The 27,539-nt window shown below is 62.1% G+C and overlaps 1 protein-coding gene across 1 annotated transcript in view; it reads left to right on the forward strand.

The window, feature by feature from the left end:
• PKP1 (plakophilin 1) overlaps nucleotides 1-27,539 on the forward strand; it is a 39,094-nt gene that overhangs the window by 5,646 nt on the left and 5,909 nt on the right. The window contains exons 2-9 of the mRNA XM_062211576.1: nucleotides 3,374-3,480; nucleotides 18,585-18,979; nucleotides 21,570-21,714; nucleotides 23,191-23,398; nucleotides 24,119-24,296; nucleotides 25,498-25,612; nucleotides 26,368-26,523; nucleotides 26,776-26,952. Coding sequence (XP_062067560.1) covers nucleotides 3,374-3,480; nucleotides 18,585-18,979; nucleotides 21,570-21,714; nucleotides 23,191-23,398; nucleotides 24,119-24,296; nucleotides 25,498-25,612; nucleotides 26,368-26,523; nucleotides 26,776-26,952 — 1,481 coding nt within the window. The remainder of the gene's footprint in view (nucleotides 1-3,373; nucleotides 3,481-18,584; nucleotides 18,980-21,569; nucleotides 21,715-23,190; nucleotides 23,399-24,118; nucleotides 24,297-25,497; nucleotides 25,613-26,367; nucleotides 26,524-26,775; nucleotides 26,953-27,539) is intronic.

The following is a 27,539-nucleotide window of genomic DNA, read 5'->3' on the forward strand; positions in this document are numbered from 1 at the left end:
CCGTTGCCGGGGGCAGCGAGAGGAAGCGGCCCACAGGGATGAGGCCCACCCTGGGACCGAGTTCCAGGGATGGTTTCCCACCCAGAAACGCGGGCAGAAAATGAGAAAAGCCGTGTGCACAGAGCAGCTTGCATTGCCTGCGTGTCATAGAGGCATGGAGATATTTGCCCTTTGACCTTTGTGCTCAGCGAGGGGCAGACGCCTCCCGAGGATGACACAGAAGACGGGCCGGCGGCCAGCTCCACTGAGAAGCCGCCATCTTTGTGTTCATGGTGGAGGCCTGGCTGGGAGCGTAGTGGTGGGTCCCTGGGCCCAGCTAGGATCACCTCCCTTCCACCTCTGGAACCAAGGACCCTCCCCAAGGAAGCAGCCTTGGTGTCTGCAGCCACACACAGCCCCTTCCTTGTCCTGCCCACCAGGGCCCTCTGTGGGCGGAGGAGGGCCTGGCTGAGTGGACTTCAAGGACCTTAGACCCAGCTGGCATAAAATGGGGACACTGAGCCCCTGGGCACCAGACATGAGAGCACTTTCACGACAAGGCCCGGGCAGGGCAGAAGGGCTGGTTGACCACAGGGCCCTCCCAGCCGGGGCTGTGCCCTGTGCCTTGGATCCCAGGGAGGGAAGAGATGTGACACCTGCTCAGGGAAGTGCACGGTGGTGGAGACCGGGACAGGTGGGAGGTGGAGATGGGGCCAGGTGCTGTCGATCAGGAAAGGCTTCCTGGAAGTGAGTTCTAGAAAAGTCCAGAGGCCAGATGGGCACACGCCACCTCGCTGCGAAGCCCCCGTGCTTGCTGTTGAACTTGACTTTCAGAGGGCATTGCCAGTCAGACACTGCAGGGTCAGGAAAGGGGAGACGGCTTCTTATTCGGAGCGGTGCTCCCAAGACACTGTTCACCTGCACCTGCGCCCCTGCAAGGGGGACTTCAGGTGTGTGACCTCTCTGGACTGCTCCCTTCCCTGGCCACCTCTGCCCAAGGCAGCCGGCGCTGGCTGGAGTGATGGCAGCCTCACTCTCACAGAGAGCCAAGCAGGCTCCCGCATGCAGAAGGATCTTAGGGGCTGCCTTCAGGAACTGCCTGGGAGGGTCCAGATGCTTTGGCCCAACCAGGAGTGAAAGTTACAGCCCATACCTGTCTTTACCAGACTCACCTCCGGGACCTGGGGCCTGGCTCTGGGGAACCATAGGGCACCCAGACTCCACAGCAGAGTCCCCCACGTTCCCATGGTGAAGGGTGGATGTCAGGAAGGCAGCAGGTGCAGAGTCGTGGTGGGGGCGGCTCTCCCTGTGATGGTGCAGAGAGGAGTGACGTCATGGCCATGCCCATGGATTCCCAATCCCAGGGCTGGGAGCCGGCAGGGATGCCTTTGAGGAGCAGGGAGCCTCCCGCGGCTCCCTGGAGCTCTCTGTCTGTCACCACCCTGGATTTTCCATTCGGAAGCAGCTGGCTGACCCACACCTGCCCTTGGGTGAAAACTACCAGCTCCTGAGGCGAGAGCCAAGTGTATCTGGCCTGCCAAGGCCTGGAAGGGGAGGCAGAGTGGCTGGATGGAGGGGAGGCGGTCCAGCCCTGGCCGACACCCAGGGTCCTGACTGTGGGTGCGCCTGGCGCAGCCCCTTCCAGTCTCCTCCTGGAAGGAGAAAGCCCTCCTCTCCAAAGGAACAAGGCAAGGGCACTCCAGGGGGGGGGCGGAGTAAGGCAGGGTCCCCGCAGGAGTCAGGCCTGGGCCTGGGGCTCTCAGGGATGGAAGCTTCTGGAAGGGTCCCAGGGCAGGCAGCAAAGGAGGGTGGTGTAGCCTCTGACATCTGCCCTTCCTTCTTGAAAGCTAAGCCCTATCTTAGGAGAAGAGGAGTTGGGCCGCTCTGAATGCCATCCGGAGAGCTGGGGAGAGGCCGGGTGGCTGCAGAGACCAGGCTCCACTTGTTACAAAAGAGGGAGCTGAGGCCCAGAGACAGCACGCAGCTTGCCCCAGTGCCACAGCCAGGACCCAGGTCAGCACCTCCAGGCTCCCAGGGCACCTTGCGTCTGCCACGGCCCGACAGCCCTGGCGTCCACTTGTCCTGCCTGGGAGAGGGGGCTTCAAGGCAGAGGAGATGACCCCAGGCAGGGATGCTGCCCCTCTGCGACTCCCATGTCTCCCAGAGAGCCCTGGGAGCCTCAGGGGGCGTGGTAGAGGGGGAGGCGCTAACTTAGCCAGGTGAGATCACTATGAAGCCCTCTGCCTCCCAGACAGGCTCTCTTAAGGGCTTTAGACAAAAGGTGTGCATGCCCCTCTCGGGGGCTCCCCCTGGATCCCACAGCACAAGAGGGAGGGGCAAGCCCCGCTCCCTGGCCTCCACGTGGGGGCTAGCCACTGGTGGAGCTCGAGGGGTGGGATGGGGCCAGTCAGCAGGACAGTGAGCATTCTGGAGCGGACATCGCCCGGGGCAGGGCTGGTCAGCAAAGACTTCCTAGAGGGGGTGAGGTGTTGAGCTTGGCCTTGAAAGAGGAGGGAGATTGACTGGTTGTGGCTCAAGAGGGGAGGCAGGTTCAGCAAGGGAGGCGATGTAGCCAAACCGTGAGCTCATCCCTGTTGGCCGTGTGTCAGGGACAGCTTGTGTGGAGCTGCGGCTGTCCCACAGGGTCCCTCCATCCAGTGAAAGGGAGCGGAGGGGGAGGCTCCTGCCTCCCCGGGAGCCCTAAATCCAGTTCTACTCTCTACGGTTCAAAGCCTCTTTACGCCTAATGACACTGTACCCTGGCTCGGAGCCTGTCATTTGCGGGTGTCCACACACTCTGAAAACATTCATTAACCCTCACCCGGCCTTTGAGGTTATGGCCGCTCCTCCTCCTCTCCAGCCAGGCATGAAGGAAGGGGCGGAAGGCACTGGTCACCGGCGGGGGCCGGGCTTCCCTCCAAATCCAGGACCCAGACAGGAATCAGACTGGAGTCGGCCCTCGCTGCTCTGGGGCGCTGACCTCCGTGCCTGCCATGTCAAGATACAGCCTACCTTCCCGGAGTGGGAAACTGATGCTTGTGGAGTACGGAGTGGTGATTCCCTGGACTGGAACGGCGCTGCTCCACGTCCCAGCCGGCCACCTCCTGCCCAGTAGGTGTCCACCGCTGGGGAGCCACGAGGCTCCCAGGAAGGGTCCGGCCAAGGCTCTCAGAGCTGGGCCTGAAGCCGTCTGCAGTGTCCCTAGCTGGGGAGGCCAGGGAGAGAGCTAGCGAGGGCCAGCAGGCGACGTACCCTGCACCGTCTTCCTCCAGGGCTTCACGGCTGGTCCCCGCCATGGACTTGGTGGACCTGGAGGCAGAGGTGTGCCCTGGGGAGGAGGGCCGGGTGAAGCTCATGGTCACCCCTGTGCTCACCCCATGCCTTTGCCCTACAGGTTCCATGTACGACGGCCTGGCCGACAATTACAACAACTACGGCACCACCAGTCGGAGCAGCTACTTCTCCAAGTTCCAGGCAGGAAATGGCTCGTGGGGCTATCCGGTAAGGAGCAGCTTCCCTTCTGAAAGTCCTGGGATGTTTGTGGGGTGGGTTTCAGGTTTACGGTGCAGAAAACCCACTCCGGTTTCTACAAAGAGTGGCGCAGGCTTTGGTGCCCGAACTGAGGCCCAAGGCCTCGGACGGAGGCTGTTGCTTGGCCATCATTTCACAGGGTGGGGCTGCTCGTACGGCCTTGCATTTGGGCTGATGGGATATTTCTAGTCTCAAGTGAGAACATTTTAGGAAAAGCATAAAAAACAGGGTATTAAAAATGTGGGCCGGCGCCGTGGCTTAACAGGCTAATCCTCTGCCTTGTGGCACCGGCACATCGGGTTCTAGTCCTGGTTGGGGCGCCGGATTCTATCCCGGTTGCCCCTCTTCCAGGCCAGCTCTCTGCTATGACCTGGGAGTGCAGTGGAGGATGGCCCAAGTGCTTGGGCCCTGCACCTGCATGGGAGACCAGGAGAAGCACCTGGCTCCTGGCTTCAGATCAGAGAGATGTGCCGGCCGCAGCAGCCATTGGAGGGTGAACCAACAGCAAAAAGGAAGACCTTTCTCTCTGTCTCTCTCTCTCACTATCCACTCTGCCTGTCCAAAAAAAAAAAAAAATGTGCATTTCCCAGTACATCTGACTTGATCATGGATTAAGAGGATCTTGAATCCTTGAGGTCCGTGTGTGGTCAGCCTGAGGGGTCTTCTGCCTTCAGTGTGTGCTGGGGGCCGGGAGTCCCGAGGGCAGGAAGACATGTCCACTGCTGGGGCTCTCGCGTGGTCGGCCGCATGCTGGGGTCTGAAGTTCAGGCAGATTTTCCCTGAGTGGCTTTGCCACTCACCAGGCGTGCCATTCTAGGCAACTGGCTTCACCCCCCCACCCTCACTTCCTCCCGTGTGGAAGGGATATAACAAAGTCGACTTTGTTGGATTATTGTCAGGATCAAGTGAACTAATGGGCAGGCCAGAAACCTGATTAGGTCATTCTGAAGACTTCTTTTCAAGTAGCATGGGTGGAGATTGTTCTAGGTCCTTGAATCCTGACTCCTCTTTCTGGGTGGTCTCACCCAGCCAACGGGCGGCCCCCGAGCCCCACGCCAGGCCAAGCACTGCAGCCAGGGCCCTGTGGCCCAGCCGTTCTCTTCTGAAGTCGGGGATGGGGTTGGGTGGCACCCGAGGTTTCTCCCAGGCTCCAGATGCTGTGTCGTCAGTGTGTGTTTTCTGATTTCCACATTAACCTGTGCCATTCTCCATGAAGCCATTGCAAGGCTGTGCGAGGGGACTTAGGTTGCGTCTCCGAGGGCAGTCGGGCTCGCTCTCCCTAGGGCTCCGGGAACAGCAGCATGGTTTTCGGTGTCACTCCTAAGTGTGGACGGCCTGGGGTCCTGGGCAGGGGACAGGGTGGGGGTTCTTGCGTCATTGGCCTGATTCCTTTCCTCCTAAGTTCTTGTTGGGGTTACTCTTGGAGGCTGCGTCTGCCTCCCGTGTTCCAGGTTGGAGACGAAAGGCAAGAACGAAGTGGGGCTTGCTGGCGCTTCTGCCTTTTGGATTCTTGATGCCAACTTATACCTCCGTTCAGCAGACGCCTGCCTGAGCCGCGTGAGCCGGCATGGCAGGCACAGACGGGAAAGCGCTTTGGCACAAAGGGCCGGGACCAGACAGACTTAGAGCAGCTGTCCGAGTGACGCTGAGTGCAGGGACCAGGTGACAGCCAGGAAAGGTGGGGCCCTGGCCAGCAGTCACGGTGGACAGTCACGCTGGCCTGATGTTAGGGTCCTTCATCCCTGCCCTTATCACAGCTTGGGAGCCCTGGGGTCCATCCTGGCTCCATGACTTGGGACGAACCTTAGCCTCTCTGGGCATTGGTTTTCTCTTCTAAGTGGGAATGATGGCAGGTGGCATCCACGGTGAGGTGTTACCCAGCAGGAAGTGATCTATAGACTAAGAGCTGTCAAGGAGTTCTTTGGAAGGAGTTGTTTCTAAAAGCAATTTTTAGCCCCCACCTCCCCGCACCGTGCTCCTGGTGAGGTCACTCCCCCCCCCCCCCCCCCCGCTGCCTTGTTAGCTTCGCTGGCCTGGCTGGGGAGACTCGGTTTCCTCGCCTCACCCAGGCCCAGCCCTCCTGCAGACGTGACTCACGGCGGGCAGCTGCCGAGGCACGTCCCGGCTCCTCTCGGTTCAGGAGAGGCGATGGGAACCGGGAAGCGCTGGGCACACATGGGGAACTGGCAGAGGGAGGGGGCCGGGGTGGCGGTAGGGAGTGGAGAGCCCAGAACCAGAGACTGAGCCTGGGCAAAGCCAAATGGGGTCAGATCCCAGGCAGCAGGGCAGCTGCAGGGGCCCGGGGTTGGGGGTGGGGTTTCCCCACGGAAGGCGGAGCATGGGGAAGGGCGTGGCCAACTAGGCTCTGATGTCAGCGCACTCCCGTGCAGAAGGACTGCCCCGGCCCTCAGCGAACTTGAAGTTGAGCTAGGGCAGCCCAGAGGCCAGGACGCATGGCAGGCGGGATCCCCATGCCATGCAGCCACTGTTGCAGGTGCTCCCAGGTCAGCTCAGAGGCCTCAGTGGAAGGCCATTTTCCTGCCTTCCTCGTCAGGACCTGGGCTCCCATGCACTAGTTCATTCCCCAAATGCCCACTGTAGTCAGGACTGGGCTGGACCAACATCGGAAGCCAGGAACTCGGTCTGGGTCCACTGGCTGCTTCGGCTCCTCCTCCTGCACAGAGGTGGTCTGTAGGAGGGAGGGGCCGAGGCTGGGGCGGTGTACGGCCCCACCGAGAGGCTGTACAGCCCCACCGTCTGACCTCACAGACACAGACAGAGCAGGCTGGGCCCTGCTCTTCCCCCTCTCAGAACCAGACTCACCAGGTAGTCGAGTCCCAGCGAGGTCCATGTTTAACACCTCGGAACCTCGGGCCCAGAGATAGAGATCACTCACCGAGGTCGCACAGCTGAGCAGCCGAGAGCCCGGCCCTGACCTCCTCACTCCTCGCCTCTCTCTTTTTCCGTTGCCCCAGACATTGGCACTTTAATGATGGTCATTGTCTCCTAAGCTTTTTGTAGTCAGAGTTAGACAGCTCCCTTCTCCTTCCCAAATGCCCGCCATGGCCAGGCCAGGGCCAAACAAGGCCAGCGAGCCAGGAGGCAGGAACCCCACCCAGCTCTCCCAGTGGGTGGCAGGGTCTCAGCTTGTGCCATCACCCGCTGCCTCCCAGGGTGCACATTGCCGGGAAGCCAGAGAAGGAGCCAGAGCCAGGAACGGAACCCAGGCACTCCCACGTGGGGCGTGGGCATCTCAACTGCCAGGCTCCACCCACTCCAGCGAGGGCCATTTTGTGTGTTTCTGCAGTCTGTGTTTCTAGGGATGTGCAAGAGCCCCAGGAACCCAAATCCCATAGTTTCCTCCCATAGGCCTCCTCTCCCGGCAGGATGTCAGCACGCCAGCGCAACGGGAGAGCGACTGTATCGTTCCCTCCCAGACTCCAGGGGGACTGGCTTGGCTGTGGGCATTAAATGGGTCAGGGTGGGGGCTCCCAGCAACAGGCACTGTTGGGGAAATACCTACTCTTAAAAATTACTTGTTTTTGGCCTGAAACTCAAATGTAACTATATGTCCTGCATTTTATTTGCTAAAGCTGGTCACCCTAGGTCATGCCTAGGCTCTTGGAAGGACTGCCCTGCTGGGCTGGGGAGCCAGGCAGGACGACCCAGGCTGCAGCCGTGGTGGGGTCTGGGCAGTGGAGCCTCTGAGACCCCTCTTAGCTGTCCTGGGATGAATCCATTAATGCCTTCCTCCAGGTCAGCTGAGGCCAGGATGGTGGGATTAGAGAGCTGAAGCCGTTGGAAGGCAGAGCCCTTTGGTTCCAAGCTGAAAACGGGCTTTAGTCCCATGGGTCTGGCCGACACGGGGCAGGGACGAGGGACGGCTCTGCCTTCGGGGAAATCTTAGATGGCGGTCTCAGAGGGGCTTCCTATTCCCAAGCCAAGAAGCACGACCTGAGCGTTCCTGTCGAGTGGGGTGCGCTCTGGTTGTGGATCGGAGAGCTTCCTGCCTTGGGCTGGGCGGTGGAGAAGAGATTCCCCGTGGACACGGTCAGCCAACAGGTGTGCGGCAGGCCACACCATATTGAATCACTCGGCCGTGCTCTACTACACCCAACCTGGCACCCCAAAGAGTGAAGACCCCCAGGAATACGAGGAGGGGACTTCTGCTCTTGTCCTGGCCCTGTTTTCCACTTGCCATGTTGTTGCACTTGTCTGACATCAGGTGTTTGATATGTCAGTATTTGACGAGCCTGTCGTGAGCACGTGGACCACGTGCTAGAGACCCTTGCCCTGAGGATACCTGACCCTGCCCACCCTGTGCCTGAGGCCTGCTGGGTGAGCCTCTGCTGCAGCTGAGAGGCTGGGGCGGCATCAGGCTTTGCTGGGGGGGCAGGGGGGTTGGACTCCCAGCTCAGTGCTGTCCCGCCTGGCGGTTCACCTTCAGCGCCGTAACCATGTTGGTTGTGTGTCCACAAGAGCAGAGCTGTGGGCCAGAGAGGCTGCCAGAGAGGAGCCCCTTGCCTTAGGAGCAGCTGAAAGAGACCGCCCTTGCCTCTGCACAGGTGCCACAGGCGGTGCCCGGAGGTAGCCTGGCGCAGGGGAGCGAGTCTAGGCTTCGGCCAGCAATTTGAGGTCCAGATTCCCTCCCCGCCTCTGAGTGTGAGCATAGGCAAGTTCCAAAGCCGACTGGGCCTCAGCCTGCCCATCTGGGAAGTGGGTGAAAGTTCCCCTCTTGAAGGGCAGTGGGAGGGTTATGGGTGTGCCACGTCAGATCAGCAGTGGGCAGCCAGCATTCCGGTCGCAGCTGGGCCCAGGGACCCAGAGTGGCCTCCACCTCCTGAGAGACCTTGGTTGTCTGAATCCTGGAGCAAAGCAGTTGGACCAGGTCCTAGCCGAAGACTCATTTAGGGCTCTGTGTGGCTTGAGAGCTGGGTTCTGAGTCTCTGCAGAGACTGTAGCCAAGGCCTGTGTGGTGGTGGCCCCGGAGCCGGGCAGTGTCAGCTCCCCAGGTCCCCACCTCAGGCCTCCAGACGGTCAAGGCCTCAGCACCTGCTCCCAGCTTTCACCTGTGCGTCCCCAGGTAAAACCAGGACGCTGCAGCCTGTAAGCCCCTGCAACAGGGGTGCGTTCCTTCTAGTTTCCCAGAGGGAAACTGAGGCACGGTGAGTAGCTCTGCTGGCCAAAGCCCCAGCCCCGTTTCTCAGCTCCGGATGCCACTGTCTAGGTTCCTCCCAGCTGGGCCCTTGGGCAGGCCTGCTGGGCCTGTCTCCTTGGAACGGCCAGGTGGGGCAGAGAGGAGACGAGGGAGCGATGATGGTGTGTGTGCCAGCTCAGGGGCCCTGCTGCCAGCTCCTGACTCACCCCACTGAGCCGTGGGCGATAGGAGGGTCCCAGCAGGGGCCCAGGCGCTCACCCAACAAGGAGAGGCGATGATCCTACTTGACAAGGGACAGGATGTGCCTTGCAGAGAACTTCTGGTGGGGAGGGCGCGGGAGCTGGCGGGTGGCTCCTGGGGCACCGCTCCCTGGGGAGCGCAGCAGGAGCCCCTGGCCTGCTCTTGGCGCGGGGGGGGGGGGGGGTAGCAGCTTCGAACGCTGCCGTTCCCCCAGCCCAGGGCCGCCACATGTGTCTGGGCCGTTCCTTAGGGCTGGGCCCTCCTGGGTCAGCCGCCCTCCATCAGAGCAGCTCGGCCTTCCCCGTGGTAAGGTTCTGTGGCCTTGTCAGGGTGGGGGCTGGTTCAGGGAGTCTCCCCTCTGAGCTGATGCCCCCCGTGGCTCACTTCAGCCTCTGGGAATGTCTGCAGGAGCCTCCCCGCCCCCAGCAGAGACCTCTGTAGAGTCCAGACAGGGAGATGGAAGAAGCATGGGTCTTGGGGACTGGTTCTGTCACTGCCCAGGGGACTCTGACTGGGACCCTGTGTCTGCTGGGCCTGGCGCTGACCACCAGCAGGACCAGACAGGTGCTTGGGCCACCTCCTGTCCGCTCTGACATCCTTGCCTGGTGTTCTTTCTCAGGGCAGAGAAGTCAGAGAGTGCCCCCCAGGCCAGCACCGTGGGACTACAGAGGCAGGAGGACCTCCAGGAGCTCCCGCCAGAGCTGCCCCTGCACAGGGGTGCAGGCAGGGAACAGTGGTCCTGGCCACCTCCTCTCTGACTGTCACCCCAGGGAGGGCAGCTGGCCGCAGGCTGCTGGGCCCAGAGATGTCCAGGGCATCCTGGCCTCCGGCAGCCAATTCCCACAAGGCTCTGAGCTCCCAGTGCCCCCCAGAGCCAAGTAAGCACACCGGCCCGCACCCCACCCTCCAGCCCCGGTGAGGACCACCAGACCCAGGAGCAGGCAAAAGCCCACAGTCTCTGTCCTGGGTGCATGGGAGGGCGGAGGAAGGCCAGGGCAATGTGATGAGAATGTTGAGGCAGGGACTCCATCGCCCAGGGCTCCACAGGGCAGCTGCGGAGTGGGGAAGGAGTGGGGGCGCCGGCAGCCCAAGACACAGGCAGCAGCAGGCTCTTCCCAGCCGGTGCCCAGGAAGGAATTCCGCCCTCGGGGACAGCAGGAGCCTGGTGTGCACCTTCCCTTAGCGGAACCCAATAGCAGCGCTCATCAACCCGCTCCCTGCACTTCGCGGGGACCCCAGCGAGTGTGGCTGGGCTGGGAACAACGTCCCCGTGCCGCAGAGACATGTGAGGCCACAGAGGGCGGACAGGCGCTGCTCCCGAGAAGGCAGGCTCCGGATGCGTTGGCCGCTGCTCTGCCCCTTCTCCCGCACACATCCTGCACAGTCTGCCACTTTAGAGGGAAGAGCTGTTTTGCCCCAGAAGCAATGAGTGGGGTTTCACTGGGGCCTTTTTCTTTTTCTTTTTTTCCTGGCTTTGCAAGAACAAACCAACTCAAGCAGCCAACCCTCGAGTCCTCCCTCTACGCGCAGAGCAGGTACCAGATGAGAGAGGATATGATTAAAAGCTGAAGTTTGCCGCGCGCACGCGGGGCCTTGTGCCTCAGCTTCCAGGTCTATAAAGGAGGGGGTGGGACCGGATGACCTCCACCTTCTTCCCCCGGCTGCGTCCCGGGCGTCCTGGGGCTTGGGCTGCAGCCCTGAGGTTCTGGGTTATTCAGTCAGCTCTCCCGTGAGTCTTGGCGAGCCTAGCCGTTTAATCACCCTTGAGTCAGTGTAGGCTCACGCTTGCGTCTCCACATGACCCCTCTGTCTCGAAGCCGAGCGGAGAGAGCAGGGCCTTGCTCGTCACCTCACCCATGGATTGGGCAGAGCTGAGCCAGGAGCCCAGGGGTGGGGGCTGTGGAGAGCCAGAGGAGGAAGGGGCCTGGAAGGGCAGGGAGAGGAGGGGTCTGGCAGGCTCCGAACCAGGGGCACATGAAGCTGGGCCGGGGGCCAAAGCCCGGAGAGGTCTCCCGTGCTGGTCCGTGGAGGGTTTCTGCTGTCACTGAGCTCAGAGAGACAAATGCAGCCGCGATCCCGAGTGGGTGGAGGAGCCCTCCCCGGCCCTGGCCAGGGAGAGGCTCAGCTTCCCCCCAGGCCCTGGCATGCCTCTGCCGAGGCCTGCCTGCCCCGAGAGCGCACACTCAGCTGAAAAACAAAATCCCGTCGGGTGGGGAGAGGGGAGGAGAGCGGCAGCCATGCAGGTGGAGAGTGAAGTTGCTGTGGGGCTCAGAACCCCGGCCCTCCCCGCCCACCGGGGCGTGGCCGGGCAGGGGACAAGACGGGGCTGAGCTGGGCTGTGAGGGAGGCTGTTTGTGACTCCGGCAAGGGCTGAGTCACTGGCTGTCAGACGTCAGGGACCTACGGGGCTCTCAGTAGTTGGGGAAACTGAGGCTCAGTGGCGTGACGGCCCAGGGCCGCACAGCTCGGCAGGGCGAGAACCGGGAGTGGAGCCGGGTCCTCCGACCCTTGCCCGGGGCCCCAGGTGCTCTGGCACGTCGCTGCCCTTGCGGCTGGAGGCAGTCACGTGTGCTCTGTCGTCTGTGTTCTGCTGTGGGTTTGTGCAGAATCGTAGCGACTCTCACAGTGTAAAAACGGCACACACAGGCTCTCGTCTACCCAGGACCTCCAAATGCAGGAAGTTTCAGGAGGTTGGCTTGGAAAGGGAGGTTGGCAAATGTTACAGACGCATCCCGGATCCAACCTTGGTCTTCTCAGGTCCTGTGATTGAAATGGAAAAGGAGGACTCCCTGTGTCCCCTCGAGTCCCCTAAGGTCACCTCCGGGCCAGCAGCGATGTGTGCAGCACTTGGGGAGATTCCAGTCGGAAGCTGGTGGCTCGGGGTCATTTTCCCAAAGCTGGTTCAGCAGGCCGGATAGGGGAGCCGAGAGCCAAGGCAGGCAGCAGCCAAGTACAGCCCCTGCCCCCAACACAGCCCCACACCTGGCTGCTCCTCCTTTTCTACTGTGGCATTGAAAGGGGATGTTTCGGCCTGAGACTGCTGCTCTCCATCAGGGTCAGGGTCTGGGCCTGCCAGGTGCTGGGCTCTGCCCACTGCCCTTTGGAGCCCACCTGGGGAGGGTCCACAGGAAATCCCCAGCCACTCCCACATTCACCCACTCAGCTCCCAGGGGCCCCCACAGTGCTGGGGGGGACAGGGTGGGAGTGCTCGGGGCCAGCCGAAGACCCAGCCCTCCCTCCTGACCATCCCAGAGGCCTGGAGCAGTGTGGCCCATTTCCGTGGTCAGATGTCGCTAATCCTGGGAGACTCCGGGGCTCGGCTGCAAGAACCAGGCTCAGCACGAGTCCGTTTCTCCGCCTGCTCAGCATTGCATTTGGACCCTTGCTCTTGTGGTCCTGGCCAGGCTGGACCAGGGGTCCTGGCACAAGGTCCCCTGTCCTCAGACGTCCCTTGGGACAGAGAGCCTCCCAGCCCCCGTCTCTGGGCAGTAGCACCGTGTCACACTGCTGAGCAGCCGTACTCTCTTCAGCAACTCTAGGAGCTCCCACAATCAGCCAGAAGAGGAAGGGCAGGCATGCTTGGATAGACGAGCAACACTGGGAGAGAGGCAGAGACCTGGGTCCTGGGTCCGGGCCTGCTGCTTCCTAGCTGTGTGCTCTTGGCCGAGCCTCCGTGGTCTGGGTCATTGCTGCTGCTGTCCACCTGTGTACCTCGTTGCCAGGTGTGTGTGTGTGTGTGTGTGAGCAGCAAGATAATGAAAGTGGGGAAGTCCTTTGCAAACCATGAAGCACCGCACCTGCTCAGATGTTCCAGCATGCTCGCGAGGAGCGTCCCCGGACCTTTCCCACCTGAATCCATCCCTGCCAGAGGATGGGTGTCCCATGTGGGCAGGTGGGGATTGCATACAGGAACACATGGCACATGGGAACCGGCGTGTGGGTGTGTGTATGTGCATGTGCGTGGGTACATGTGCGTGTATGCACCTGTGCTCACCTTGAAAGGGGAGATCCAGTCCCCAAGCAGAGGCGGCCCTGGCAAAGTGGCCTCCCCTCCCTTTGCATGAGTTCTTGACCATCCAATAGAAAGGAGTGGTCTTCCTCCACCATCAGGTCTCTAGGGAGCTCTTGGGGTTCAGGTAAGCACCTGCCCATCAGGATTCTGCTCACCTTCCCCTCCAGCTGGCCTGTAGGCTTGAAAACCAGAAGCCATGATCACAGAGCATGGTGCCGACCTGTCGGAGCCAGTGGAAGAGAGACGGCGGGGCCGGGGGGGGGGGGGGGTCTTCCACCATTCTCACCTGTGAGACCTGCGTCCCAGGTGGTGTGCACCTGCCAGATGTCAGGAAACAGAGATGTCAAAGCAGGAAACTGTAGGTCCCTGTTCTAGGCTATCGTAGGGTGTCAGAGGCTAAGGGAAGCCCACCTCGCAGGTGTGGAAGGGAGAGGCAGAGACACAGTTTGGAGTTATTTCTCCCACAGTTTAGTGGCTGGGCAGGGAGCAGGATGTGGGGACAGGGCTGGGTGCTGGAGCTGGCCTGGGTGTTGGCTCAGACAAGCAGATGGCAGAGGGCACCAGCCCTCAGCCCGTGCCACCTGCCACGGGGTACAGACCCTGCTATGGGCCCGACCTGCCTCCTACCTGCACACACACTTGGGGCCTGAAGCCTAGGAGGTCAAGATGCCTCCTTCATCCCAGACTTGGGACCTTGCTGGAGGAAGCAGCACCTCCCAGCAGACCCCGGGGCCCCCGTGCGGAGTCCCGTGGGGCCCTCTCTCCCGGGCCCCAGTCAGCCCAGCGCTCTGGACGGCTGATCTCAGTGGTCCACGTGTGCTCCCCTTCCTGTTCTTCAGCTTTTAGCCAGAGCCCTGGGAAAGTCTCGACCCCCAGGCAGGGCATCCCAGCTTTGGTTTTTTTCACATCTGAAAAACGCGGGGGACAAGACACGCCCACACCTGGCAGGGGTCACACTTCTGCTGCACCCCTCCCAGCCCACGGGGAGCTGGCTGTCACCAGCCACTGTCCGTGGAAATGACATCAGGTGGCTCCCGGAGGTGTCTCCTGGGTGGGCACCACGGGTGACGCCATCAATGGCTGCCGTCCTCTCTGCCTCTGGGGCCTCCACAGATGAGGCTCAGCCTCGTCCGAGAGCGAATGAGATTGCTCTTAAGGCAGAGGTGAGAGCTCCGGAGCCGTGGGGCTCCCCCCGGGAGGGACCCCCCCCCTTCTCAAGAGGGAGCCGTGCCCGGGGGAGACAGGGACTGAGCTCTCCCTGGTGAAGTCTCAGCCACGGTGACTCAGGCCCTGCTGGCTGCCCTGCTGACACACTGCTGAGTCAGCGGCCACCCTGCCCCTCTGGGGGAGCTCCCCACACCCTGGGCCCCTTGCTGGAGAGGACCTGATTCTCCAAACCCCCAGAGAGGGGTGCCGCCGGCAGAGGCGCACCTTGCTGTCTCGGGATGGTTAGCTCCGGCCAAAACCCCGTAAGACACCAGAGGCTACTGGCGAGCCCCTCGGATGGGCACGGAGTGGGCGTGGCAGGTGCTAGGAAAATGGGGAGGGGGGGTCTGCCCTCGAGGGCTTGCAGTGCAGGTCCTCTCCCAGGAGAGTCCTTAGCAGACAGGAGGGGCGCCAGGACCCCATGCAGCCACATGTGCGCGCTCGTGATCGTGGGAAGGGCGTGGGGAGACTGTGCTGCTGCAGGTGGCCCTGGTGGGAACTCAGCACACAGCAGAGCAGGGCGTGGCCGCTGCAGAGCCGGTCTGGCGGCCCCACCTTGCTGGCAGAAGCTTCGTTTCAAAATGGGCTAATAGCTGGGGACACAGACACTCTTTTCATCTCGGCCTGCCCAGCACATACCCTGCTCCTGAGGGTCAGGCAGCTTATGTCTGCCCCACCGGAGCTGTAGCAGAACCCCCCGGGCTCACCACCCAGCAGCCATCACCCAGGTCAGGTCGACCGTCACAGGCTGAGCCCGGCTTGTGCCGCCTTCACAGACGGGCTCGCCTTGCCCGGAGCCCTCCTGCCTTCCCAGGGTTCCCCTGAGTCTGGCAGGAGCCCGAATCTCCATCCCCAGCACAAGTTCTCACGGTGAACACAGCCCTTGCGTGCGCCCAGCCCCAGGCTAGGCCCAGCAAAGGGCATCTTTCTCTGGAGAATGTGGAAGAGAGACAGAAAGTTCTGGGAGCAACCAGAGAAGCAGCAGGACCATGGGCCCCCAGGTGTGCCGGGGCGGCATCCCAGCCCCAGCACCCCTCATGTCTGGAGCCGTGGGGGGAGACTGAGCAGAAGCAGGGGGTGGGGTGTGTGTGGGGCCAGGGCAGACGAGGCTGGGGGCGGGGGGAAGGCCGCTGCCCTCATCCTGTAGGCAGCAGACAACAGGAGGCTCTGCAGTAAGAAGGGCTGGAGATGCTTTGCTGGTGAAGGTCAAGGTGATGGCATCACAACGCCCCAGGGCGGAGTCGGGAGCTGGTGGTTGCTGCTGGAGTCGCCTATTGGGAAACTGGGGCAGGCCAGAGGAAAGTCTGGGCAGCAGGTGCAATGCGGGGGGGGAGGGGGGACGGGTGAGAGGATGGAGAGCAGCACCTCTGCCCAGGTGATTGGTTCCCGCGGTATCCCGCGGTATCCCGCGGTGTTGGGCAAACAGGAGCCCTTCGGACAAGGCGTGCTGCGCGTTCACCTGCTCGGGGCCCTGGACCTCGAGCTCATGCTGCCTTCCTGTGCTCCGTCTCCCTCCTTGCCGGCCCTGTGAGGACGTGGCCTGGGAGAGCTTCCTCCTGAGAACCAGGATGGGAGAGGGGACCATTCAGGGTGGGGTCAAAACCCACACCTCCACCAAGGAAGGGGGAGGGGCAGAAAGGTGGTGAACAAGGAAACCCAAGTCATTAGTGGAAGGTGGGGGGGTAGAGAGCAGGGCCCGACCAGGGAGGGTCCTGGCTGAGGCGGCCCTCCTCAGCCTGCCGTGGACCATGGTTCCGAGCACCGACTCCCAACGGCACCACCCTGGAGCCTCCACCTGGCTGTCCCGCCCAACCTGCTGTCAGGGCAAGCGGTCAGCTCTGCTCCCAGGGCAGTTGAGTGTCTAGCTTCTAGAATGTTCTCACACACGGACCATCCCACCTGAGGGAAGTGTGTGTGAGAGAGACACTGTCCTTTGTATTCAGAGAGGAGGAAGCCAGCAGCAGATCCCTATCTGGGTGTGGGGGTGCGGCTGGGAGACCTGGCGTTGGCAGCAAAGCTGTCTCTCGTGCACGCCTTCCACCCCGGCCACACCTGGCAGTGCTGGTGAGGGCCTGGCGGCCAGGGGCACTGAACGTCCTGCACAATGCAGCATTGTCCTGCCGCAGGAGCCCACGGGAAGAGGCACCGACCGCATGCCCGCCTCGCATCCCATCAAAAGACTGACTTCCCCCGCGTGCGTGTGGGCGGACCGCACTCCTCCGTCAGGAGCATACTTAGGCCTGCTCTGCAGCTGTGGGGCAAACCACACCTGGGACCCCGAGACTCCTGTGAGCTCCTCTCCTGTTCATTCATGCACCTGGTGGCTCCTTTAGGTGTGGCCCGGGAGCCCTCCCAGTGTGAAACCCTGCCCCAGGTGTGCAAGCCAGAGGGCTACGACGTCCCCACTCAGCAAACACAAACCTCGTGCATCTGAGTCTCCCAGCACTTCCGTACACCGGGGGCAGTTACGACCCAAACCTTGCACGCTGGGCTTGGGGAGCTTGTCCAAGGGCACCCGACAGGCCACTGCCTTGCCCACGGCTATCTGGCTCCCGAGTCTGAGTTCCGTGCTCCAGGTCTTCTTACACCATGGCATCTCCGCCAAGTGAGTTGGAGGAATGTTCTGGATTCCCAAGATGCCCAGCTGAGAGGCTGAAGGCTTAGGCTGGGTCACAGGCCGTGGGCGCTGGGGGAGGAGGGCTCTGGCTGAGAAGGGGCTCTTCTGCTTGTCACGGTGACAGTGGGGGACGGTGGTAATGGGAGAGTCATCCACAGCCACCCTCAGTCACAGGCCCAGACAGCGCAGCCAGGAGCCAGGAGCCGGGATGGGGTCCCCAGGGAGAGGGGAAGCCGCTAGGGTGTGGCTGGTGGGAGCTGGGCCGGGAAATGCTGTGCTCCCCAGGGCCGTTCTGCTCCCCCCCCAACCCCGCTGCTCCCACTCCCTTGGACTGCCCACCCTCGCTGAGATGGAACAGGGCAGCCTGCTGCTGCCTTTCCCAGCTCAGGGGAGCCAAGTCCAAAGCCCGTGGGGCTCAATCAGATGATGGCATCTCCCCTGGGTTTGGGCCAGGCCAGCGTCTGGACTCCCCAGCAGGTGTCTGAGCCGAGGTCTGGGCGTGTCGCTGACCAGAACAAGGAAGCTCCTTGTTGTATTTCCGCTGGGGGCTTAGCCAGCCTTTTTGGAGCCCCCAGCTTCCCCTCCCATGTGCCATGTGCCCCCTGGTCCCCTTGGGAGGAGGAGAGGCAGTGACCCTGGGCTGGCGCGGTGGACAGCTGACTGCTTATTTTACATGGAACCTGCAAGACGCCCACTCTATTTCCAAGTGCTCAGAGAACTACCCGGCTCCCTGGCCGCCGCCTGGTTCTTGCCCTGTGTTTCCCTGCCAACAGCCACATACCAGTGTCCTTCGAAGTAGGTTGGTGTGACCCCGTTGGGGAAGAAAACTGTGCCCGCCTGCGTGCACAGCTGGGTGTATGGGTGAATGGCCCAGGTGAGCAGTGTGTGGCCACATTTCACAGGTAGCTTGACACCCAGACTCCTGAGCGCTTGGCCCATGGCTGCTTCCTGTCCTGTATGTCTCCCTGCCCGCTAAAAGGGGCCCGGCTGAAGGCCAGGCTCTCCCCAGGCCTGGGTGGCTCGATCTGGTGTGCAGGGGAATTACCCAGTTGCCTAACGACCTACCTCCCTTACACACACACACACACACACTCAGGGTGGGGCGGGCAGGCACTGGGCTGCTGGAGTTGGCCCTGGCTCAGCCCAGCAGAGGCGAGGCCAGGCTCAGCAGCTGTGTGGAGACGTTTTTCGGGGCTGAGCCTGTAGGACGAGAACAAGTCCCAGCAGGCCAGACCCACCGGCTCGCAGACTCCTGGGAGAGTCAGGGCTCCTCGGACAGCGCTCCCCAGCACGTTCCCACCGAGGCCCGGCTCTGCAGGCTGCTTCCGGCAGGCTCGCGCCACAGGTGGGCTCACAAGGAGCCCAGGGAGGGGCACCCCTATGTCACCTCTGCCCAGCCCCCCTCCCTCATCCCTGCACCCCGCTCTGCCCACAGGGGGCGCTAGAAGCAGAAGCACGGTCAGGGTCCCTCTTTGGCCTTTGTGGGGTTCCCCTGCTTGTCCTGGGGGCGGGGGGCTCACAGAAGTTTCCTAGCACTGAGTACAGTGCCCGAGGAAGGCTGACTGTGTCTGGAGCTCCTGGGGTCAGAACGGCCCAGGGTGACAGGGCAAGGGCGTGAAGACACAGGCTCAAGTCCCAGTTTCACACTTTTCCCCTACCAACGGCCGCTGGAAGGCCCCTCTGCTCTGGGGACCTCCCACACCCTTCCTGCACTGGGCTGGTGCCCAATGCTCTCGCCTGCACCGTGCCCTTCTAAGCCGGTGCTGTGGGGGCTGGGCAAGGGCCCCAGGGCCCCCCAGTCCAGAACCCTGACTGAGCTGCTCTCCTTCTCCCCTGGCCAGATCTACAATGGGACCCTCAAGCGGGAGACTGACAACAGGCGCTTCAGCTCCTACAGCCAGATGGAGAACTGGGGCCGCCACTACCCCCGGGGCAGCTACAACACCACGGGTGCGGGCAGCGACATTTGCTTCATGCAGAAGATCAAGGCCAGCCGCAGCGAACCTGACCTCTACTGCGACCCCCGGGGCACCCTGCGCAAGGGCACACTGGGCAGCAAGGGCCACAAGACCAGCCAGAACCGCTACAGCTTCTACAGCACCTGCAGCGGTCAGAAGACCACCAAGAAGTGCCCTGTGCGCCCGCCCTCCTGCACCTCCAAGCAGGACCCGGTGTACGTGCCCACCATCTCCTGCAACAAGGACCTGTCCTTCGGCCACTCGAGGGCCAGCTCCAAGTGAGTGCTGCTGCGCTGGGATGGGCTGGGCTGGGCCAGGCCAGGGAGCCAAGCATCAGCCTGGCTGCACCTGCGCGGGGATTCTGGGGTGATGGGAGACACATGGCCTCTGTCCCCAGGAGTCCCCAGCCTTGTGGACCTCTGGCCTCGGGGAGTTCTTGCCGTGAAGCGGAGTCAGACTCCACCTAAAGTGTGCAGCCTCAGCCTCACCTGGGAGTGGTAGAAGCGCTCATTACCAGGCCCTGCCCACAGCTGCTGACTCAGCGACACCGGAAGAGGGCCCCCTCCAGGCGATAGTGGGGCGGTGCACGCTGGCCTTGGAGAAGCTCTGATCTCAGGCGTGCTGCTCTCCATCCGGGGGCCAAAGAGCAAAGAATGTGCCCTGGTGGAGACTATGGGAATAGAATGAGCCATCCAGGCCCAGGCCGGCGCCGCGGCTCACTAGGCTAATCCTCCACCTTGCGGCGCCGGCACACCGGGTTCTAGTCCCGGTCGGGGCACTGATCCTGTCCCGGTTGCCCCTCTTCCAGGCCAGCTCTCTGCTGTGGCCAGGGAGTGCAGTGGAGGATGGCCCAAGTCCTTGGGCCCTGCACCCCATGGGAGACCAGGAGAAGCACCTGGCTCCTGCCATTGGATCAGCGCGGTGTGCCGGCTGCAGCGTGCCTACCGCGGCGGCCATTGGAGGGTGAACCAACAGCAAAAGGAAGACCTTTCTCTCTGTCTCTCTCTCACTGTCCACTCTGCCTGTAAAAAAAAAAAAGAATGAGCCATCGGTTTTGTTATCAGACGGGGGAGTCCAAAGGACCACTGGGACAGTAAAGGCGTGGTCCGGCGCTAAGGGGCAGCTCACACCTCCTCCCGCAAATGCTGACCGGCCAGCGGCCAGTGGGAATGAAGGAGACTCCTGGGTGCCCGTGGACAGCCACAGGCACTGGGGAGCAGCTGGGGGCCCACGGTCTCGTGCTTGGCATCCCTGATTGGGCAGACACCCCCTGAGCTTCTGCTGCGTGCCAGCTCTGTGGTGAGTGCAGGGGACAGAGCCACACGCAGGACAGCCCCAAGCTGACCTGGAGCCACATGGTTGGCTGCTTTCTTCTATAATCACCACGGCTCCTTCCAGGCAGGCGCTTGGATTCCTGAGGAGGAAGCCAGGCACAGGGATGCTGGGCCATGTGCCCGAGGTCACACAGCCAACCCACGTCCTGTGCCCGTTCTATGTCCCACACTGTTCTGAGCACAGATGAAAAGCCCCTTAGAAAGCCGGCCCTCTCCCACTCCAGGCTGCACACTCAGATGATCTGGAGAAGGTGTGAGACACCTGTCTCTTGGAGAGTGACCGGGGCCACCCCTGGCCCTGGTTTCTTGGCCCCGAGTGGGGCTCTCGGTGACCTATGGAGGGGAAGGGTGACAAGAGGGGATGCTAAACAGGCCAGTACTGGCTGACAGTCGATGCTGGGCAGGGACGCTCCTGACACAACACCCGACAGCTCTGCCCTTGGAGTGCTTTTCCCAGAAGTCGGGTTGCCGTAGCTAAAACCATGAGTGTCTATTAGCACCTACTATGGCAGAGCATGAGTCCACTGGCAAAGCGGAAGGAACTCCTTCCATAAATGCCAAGGACAGGTAGCAGGGGAGGGCTATGTGCCCCTGCCCTCAGGGGCCCTCGCTCTCTCTTGGGGAGCAGTCAGGGGGAAGGGCAGCCTGTGACCCCACACCAGGCCAGGGTTTCCCTTCCCCGGGAAGCTCTATGGGTGTGGGACTCCAGCAGGACCTGAGGCCACAGTCAAGTGAGCCTGAGACCCAGCCAGGGTGCTGTCGGGGAGCGACATGGCTGGGGTTGGGGAACGTGCAAGACCCCAGTGGAGCCAGACCCCGGGGTTAAAACACAACATTTCTGCTTGGTGGCTGTCAACCATTTTCTGTGTTTCACACCCGTGGATATCAGCCTAAGCAGATTGAACTTGGCCTTGCAGTATGCAGAAGCTGCTGGTTTCTGAGCTGGAGAACAAACAGTGCAGTGGACAGGGTTTGGGGATCAGCTGCCTGGTCAAGGGGAGCTTGGAGAAGAGAGCCAGTTGCAGGGGTCCCTTGGTCACCCTGACAGCGACCATGATCAATAGGAAAGTGGTGACCATGAGGACGGGAAGGAGTAGAGGGGAGAATGTTTGTGCAAGAAGAGCCAGCTGGACTTGGGCAGGGGGGGAGGAATGGATGGGCTCAAGCCATTGTCTTCCACTTGCCCAATGCCACGAGAGATGGCAGTGTGGGTGGGCACATCCCTCAGGGAATGGGGCAGTTTCCCACAGGGCAGTGCCACCTGCTGGGTTACTGGCCCATGACCAGGGCCTCGCCACAGCCTGTGTTACACATGGGGGGCATCCAGGGGGTGAGCCCTTCCTCCCCAGAGGAGCTGTCTCACAGGTGCTCTCCAAGTGGGCCTGGAGCTGCAGCTGCCTTGTTCTAGCTCACAGTGGGCACATGAGGCTGGGTGTGCAAGGAGAAATTCTGGGGCCCCTCCCCAGGGCACCCACGCACCCTATAACTGCTCACTTGTGTCCCCTCTGCCCTCCGCCCCGCCTGTTCCTGGCAGGATCTGCAGTGAGGACATTGAGTGCAGTGGGCTGACCATCCCCAAGGCTGTGCAGTACCTGAGCTCCCAGGACGAGAAGTACCAGGCCATCGGGGCCTACTACATCCAGCACACCTGCTTCCAGGACGAATCCGCCAAGCAGCAGGTAACTAGCTGTGCCCCTTCCTCCTCGGGGAGCCTGGCAGGGCCTGGGTGTGCCAGCCTGGCCCTACATTCAGAGACAGAGGTGGGGAAGGTGGGATTCACAGGTGATTTCTTCCCACCCTGCCCCGGAGCCAGGGGCAAGGAGTTGGCATTGCCCAAGCTTGAAACTGGGCACCTTAGCCTTGTGCAGAGCAAAGGCCTCTGGGTGAGAGGACTTGAGCAGGTGCATTTCCCACGTTGGTCTTGTCACTCGATGGGCACATCAGAAATCCGCTTTCTCAGATTCCGCCAAAGAGCACGGCTGTGCCCCACGCATCAGCTCCGTCCCGGTCACCATCTCATGGAGGCAAACAGCTTGTGGGCACCTCCCAGGGAGGACGCCTGCAGACTCAGGGAGGTGGTGCCATCAGTGGGCTCCCCAGGGGCCAGGGTTAGTTTGCATCCAACTGTGTACCACAGGAGCCTGGGTTTCTGTGGGTGTATCTCCCTTATGGCGGTGCTCAGCTTGGAATTTTCTTTCTCTTTTCTTTTTTAAGAATTATTTTATTGATTTGAAAGACAGAGTGACAGAGAGGGAGAAAAAGAGAGAGAGAGATGGCCGGCACCATGGCTCAACAGGCTAATCCTCCGCCTTGCGGCGCCGGCACACCGGGTTCTAGTCCCAGTCGGGGCGCTGGATTCTGTCCCGGTTGCCCCACTTCCAGGCCAGCTCTCTGCTGTGGCCAGGGAGTGCAGTGGAGGATGGCCCAAGTGCTTGGGCCCTGCACCCCATGGGAGACCAGGATAAGCAACTGGCTCCTGGCTTTGGAGCAATGCAGCGCACTGGCCGCAGCACGCCAGCCGCAGCGGCCATTGGAGGGTGAACCAACAGCAAAAGGAAGACCTTTCTCTCTGTCTCTCTCTCTCTCACTGTCCACTCTGCCTGTCAAAAAAAAAAAGGGGGGGGGGAGAGAGAGAATCTTCCATCCTCTAGTCCACTCCTCAAATGGCTACAATGGCCAGACCTGGGCCAGGCTGAAGCCAAGCCAACTCCACGCAGGTTTCCCACACAGGTGCAGGGCCCCAAGCACCTGTGCCATCTCCTGCTGCCTTTCCAGGTGCATGAGCAGGGAGCTGGGCTGCAAGGTGAGCAGCCGGGACTGAAACCGATGCTTCACCCCTACACTGCAATGCCAGTCCCCTGCTTGGATTCTGAAGTGTGTTTATGTCCACGTTCCCTCTCATCTTCCCTGCCACACAGGGCTCAGGGAAAATGAGTGACTTGCGGATGGTCTGCAGCCAGGGTACGAGGGCTGGGATCTGAATCCAGGTCTCCAGCTCCAGGTCTAGCTCAGTTCCTGTGACCTCATGCTGCTTATTCCTTTCAGTTGACCCGGGTGTTTCTGGACTAAAGTCCTCTTTGGCCCCTGTGTGAGTAGACCCTGACCAGATCAGCCTCGCCTCTGTTGACTGGGCTACGTGGCCCCTCTTCCACCAGGTCTACCAGTTGGGCGGCATCTGCAAGCTGGTGGACCTCCTGCGCAGCCCCAACCAGAATGTCCAGCAGGCGGCCGCGGGCGCCCTGCGCAACCTGGTGTTCAGGAGCACCACCAACAAGCTGGAGACCCGCAGGCAGGGCGGGATCCGCGAGGCCGTCAGCCTCCTGAGGCGGACAGGGAGCACCGAGATCCAAAAGCAGCTGACCGGTAAGGCATCCCAGCACGGAGCGCAGGGGCATCGCAGGAGGCTAGGCCCCTCAGCCGGGGTGCGAGATCCGAGACACAGCTGTGCAGATCTGGCCTGGGGCTGATGTCCCGGGGCCCTGGTGACACTGGTGTGGTGTCCAGATGGTGACCCTGAATGGTGTGCCCACCCACAGGGAAGCTGGGTCTTTTGGGGTTGGAGGGTGAGGGGGAGAATCTGTCGTCAGCAAGCCCTGGGATCTGTTGGGGAGAGAGGCAGGCGGATGGAGGGCAGGGGTTAGCAGGTCTTAAGCCTTAACCCCGTGCTAGGGATATATGCTCAGCACTGGAGGTGGGGACAGAGCCAGAGAAGTCACCGCAAAGACCTCAAAGTTGGACCAGGAGGATGAGGCAGGCACAGAGTCATAGCAGATCCGTGTTCTGGAATCACCTTCAGGGGAAGAGAGCGCTGGAACATTCCAGGCGCTGACACTTCTATTAGAACGCACCCATCCATCAGCTCCTGTTTGATCACTTTCCATGTGCGCAATTTTCACCTGGGTGGAGAACTCTGCCACGGCCCTCAGTCTGGTTGGCACGTTAAGCAAAGTGCTCATGGAACAAGTGGACACAATGAGTTTGATAGACCAGGCCCGCCGGGAAGAGCCCAGACAGGCAGTGTAGTGCAGTCCCTGGCTTTTCCTCAGCCTGGCCTGTGTTGGGCCAACCGTTTCCGACCCCCAGGGCTGCTCTGGAACCTGTCGTCCACTGACGAGCTGAAGGAGGAGCTAGTGGCCGACGCCCTGCCCGTCCTGGCCGACCGTGTCATCATCCCCTTCTCCGGTTGGTGCGACGGCAACAGCAATGTGTCCCGGGACGTGGTGGACCCCGAGGTCTTCTTCAACGCCACAGGCTGCCTGAGGTCAGAGGGGAGAGTGCGTGGGTTCTTTGTGCCCCGGCTGCAGGCCCTTTGCAGGCAGCCCGTGTCTGCCAACATGGAGACAGGGCGGAGGACATCACGTGCAGCCTGGCACTGGCTGCAGGGCCTGGCGCCAGGACAAGGGGACCCCAGGCATTGCCGAGTTCCCTCCGGCCCCTGACGCCCACTGTGGGGAACGCAGCAGGCATGAACTAGAACTCTAAGACATCCAAACGCCTGGCTCTGCAGGGCCAGACTGGTTCAGACTGGGAGGCTGCCCCTCCCAGCCCCCCCCCCCGAAAACTGCATTTCTTGTGCCATCTTGAAGAGCTTTCTTTTAGACAAAAGTGCGCTGATTGACAGCTAGTGAGTCACTTCCCGGTTGCGCTGTTAAAGCCGTTTGCCACGTTCATTGGCATGAAGATGGCATTGCCTTGCCCTCGGTTTCCTGAGTTCCACACCAGGGTGTGGCAAAGTCGCTGCGGGTTGTTCTCCGAGCTGGGGGGTGGGGTGGGTGCTGGTGCCGAGCGAGGAGCCATGGAGCGAGATCCCCTTTCGGGTCCCACTCGCTCTAATGGGGTTTGTCGTCCCCAAATCCTGCGGTCCCGCCGTGGGGGCTGCAGCTGGCGTGTGTTGCCTGGACTTGCACCTCCTCTTGGCGGCCTCCCGCAGCAGCCTGCAGGGAGCAGAGAGGCCAGGGAGATGAAAGGCCAGGACACGCGTGATGAGGAGCTTACGGGCTTGCAGGCTCGTGGGCCCAGACTGCCCGGGCTCAGCTTGCTGCTGGGACACACCTCGGGCTGTGCACGGGGCGTGCATCCATCAGGTGCCCGGCAGAGCCTGCAGCTCCGTTCTCCAGCTGCTCCTGCGCCCCACACAGAGGGAGCAGCCAGGGAGGAGCGCCAGCTCCTGGTGGGCCTCGCACTGCCGGCTGCAGTGCAGCCATCACAGGCGTCGTAGGCCTGGGGACACGTGTGCCACACTGGCCAAAGGCTGCTTCCTGCCTTCCTTTTCTCCCATTCTCCCTCCCTCTTCACTCCTTTCCTCTTCCTCCTCCCACCACAACCTGCCACCTCCACCCGTTCCCTGTGCCCACCGGCGTGTCCCCCGCCCCCACACTCTGTCTTCTCCCCACTCTCCAGACGCGACTCCAGCCTCCCTTGCATCCTCTCACACCTTCCTCCCTTCCCTCCCCACCCCCCAGGAACCTGAGCTCGGCGGACGCGGGGCGTCAGGCCATGCGCAACTATGTGGGGCTCATCGACTCCCTGATGGCCTACGTGCAGAACTGCGTGGCTGCCAGCCGCTGTGACGACAAGGTGAGCTATGCCCCCCCAGCCTGCTAGAAAAGCCGGCTGCGGAGCCACCTCCCTGCACTCTGGGACACACAGTGTGGGAGGGCCGGAAGTGAAGCTCGTGGCGGGGGTGTAGCGGAAGGCCGACGCTCCCACCGCACAGCTCCGTGGTGTGGGAAACAGCGCGGTCTGCTCCCCAGTACGGGCCAGACGCCACGGGGAGGACCCCGAGCACAGGCCCCAGGACTCCCCGTGCTGTGCACACAGCCCCCTTTGAGGCTGGAGGCTGACAACTGGCCACGGCGAGTGGGGGCAGGAAGGGCAGAGATGAACTTGGAACCTGCGGGCCTGGGGGCTGCTCCTGCAGGAAGGCAGAAGTGGAGTCTTCCGTCCCCAGTTCGCCTGTGGGTGCTACATCCACAGCAATGGAAACGGGGCCTCTGTCTGTTGCATCCCCCTCTGGGCTGGCCCCGTGGCAGGTGCTCCCTAGGCCCCGTCTTCCCAGAAGCCCGGTAAGGTAGGCGACTTTAGTCCCCTTTGACAGCCTGGGAAACAGGAAGTGGAACTCAAGTTCAAGCGGCCAGGAAATGACAGAGCCGGGACTCAAAGCCAGGGCCCAGACGCGTGCCTGGGAGACCCTTCCAGGCTGGGGGTGTGGCTGCAGCCAAGGCCCCTGCAGCTCTCTTAACTCTTCCAGGGAGGTGGCGGCCCCGGAGCCCGGCAGGGGCTGGGCGGGGGCTGGGCGGGGGCTCAGCGCATCTTCTGCTCTCCCCCCGCAGTCAGTGGAGAATTGCATGTGCATCCTGCACAACCTCTCCTACCGCCTGGACGCGGAGGTGCCCACGCGCTACCGCCAGCTGGAGTACAACGCACGCAACGCCTACACCGAGAAGTCCTCCACTGGCTGCTTCAGCAACAAGAGCGACAAGATGATGGTGAGTGTTGTGTGCCGGCCGGCCTGCCAGGCCACCACCGCCACCACCATCACCCAGCGCCGGGCAAGGCCCGTGCTGGAGCCGTAAACCCCTGGAGCACATTAGGATCCCTGTTCCTGGGCCTGTCGGAGCCCGGGCCAGCCCTGCCCCAGTCCGTGTTACTAGGTTGGGACTGTGAGGGTGGGGGCAGGGGGCAGAACGCTGGGGCTGTGCCAGGGCCAGGCTGCCCACCCACAGTCTCTCTGTCTTCAGAACAACAACTACGACATCCCCCTCCCCGAGGAAGAGAGCAACCCCAAGGGCAGCAGCTGGCTCTACCACTCGGATGCCATCCGCACCTACCTGAACCTCATGGGCAAGAGCAAGAAAGACGCCACCCTGGAGGCCTGTGCCGGTGCCCTGCAGAACCTGACGGCCAGCAAGGGCCTGGTGAGTGGGGGCCCCCCTTCCATAGCCCCCCAGCTCGCCGGCCTCAAGTCTGGCTTCTGCCCCCTGTCTGGTTCTGTCCGACGCACATGGGCACAGAGCTTCACTCTGCAGCCATGCAGCCTGGGCTGTGGGCCGGGCCCTGGGGGATGGTGAGGGTCGTCCCCGTTGGGCCCAGGGGATTCTGTCCCCTTGGCCTTGTCACTCCTGGCCCCGCACCGGCCCCTAGGCTCTGCCTGGGAGGTATTTGTGGCAGGGAGGGTCTCCCACGTGTTGAACTGCCCGAGGTAGAGAATTAAGGTGTGGGCACACACAGGTGCAGAGGCGGACCTGTAGATCCGGGGTCTGTGTGCAGGCAACGAGCGAGGAGCGGCCGGGTGTTCTTCAGCCTCACTTAGGACAAAAGGGGTTTGCGGAGCAGAGGGCAAGGGCAACCGAGGAGGGATTTCCTATGGCTGGGGTCTCCAGGAGCCCCCCAGGCCAGCCCAGAGCAGACTCAGGGAGGGGGAGGCACAGGTGCGCCTGGCTGCCCTACAGTTGCCCGCATGTGGGCACATTTCTGTGTCCGCCAGGCCTCCGACCTGAGAGAG

This window comes from Lepus europaeus, chromosome 14 (genome assembly GCF_033115175.1).
Source record: "Lepus europaeus isolate LE1 chromosome 14, mLepTim1.pri, whole genome shotgun sequence".
In the NCBI taxonomy this organism is placed as follows: Eukaryota; Metazoa; Chordata; class Mammalia; order Lagomorpha; family Leporidae; genus Lepus; species Lepus europaeus.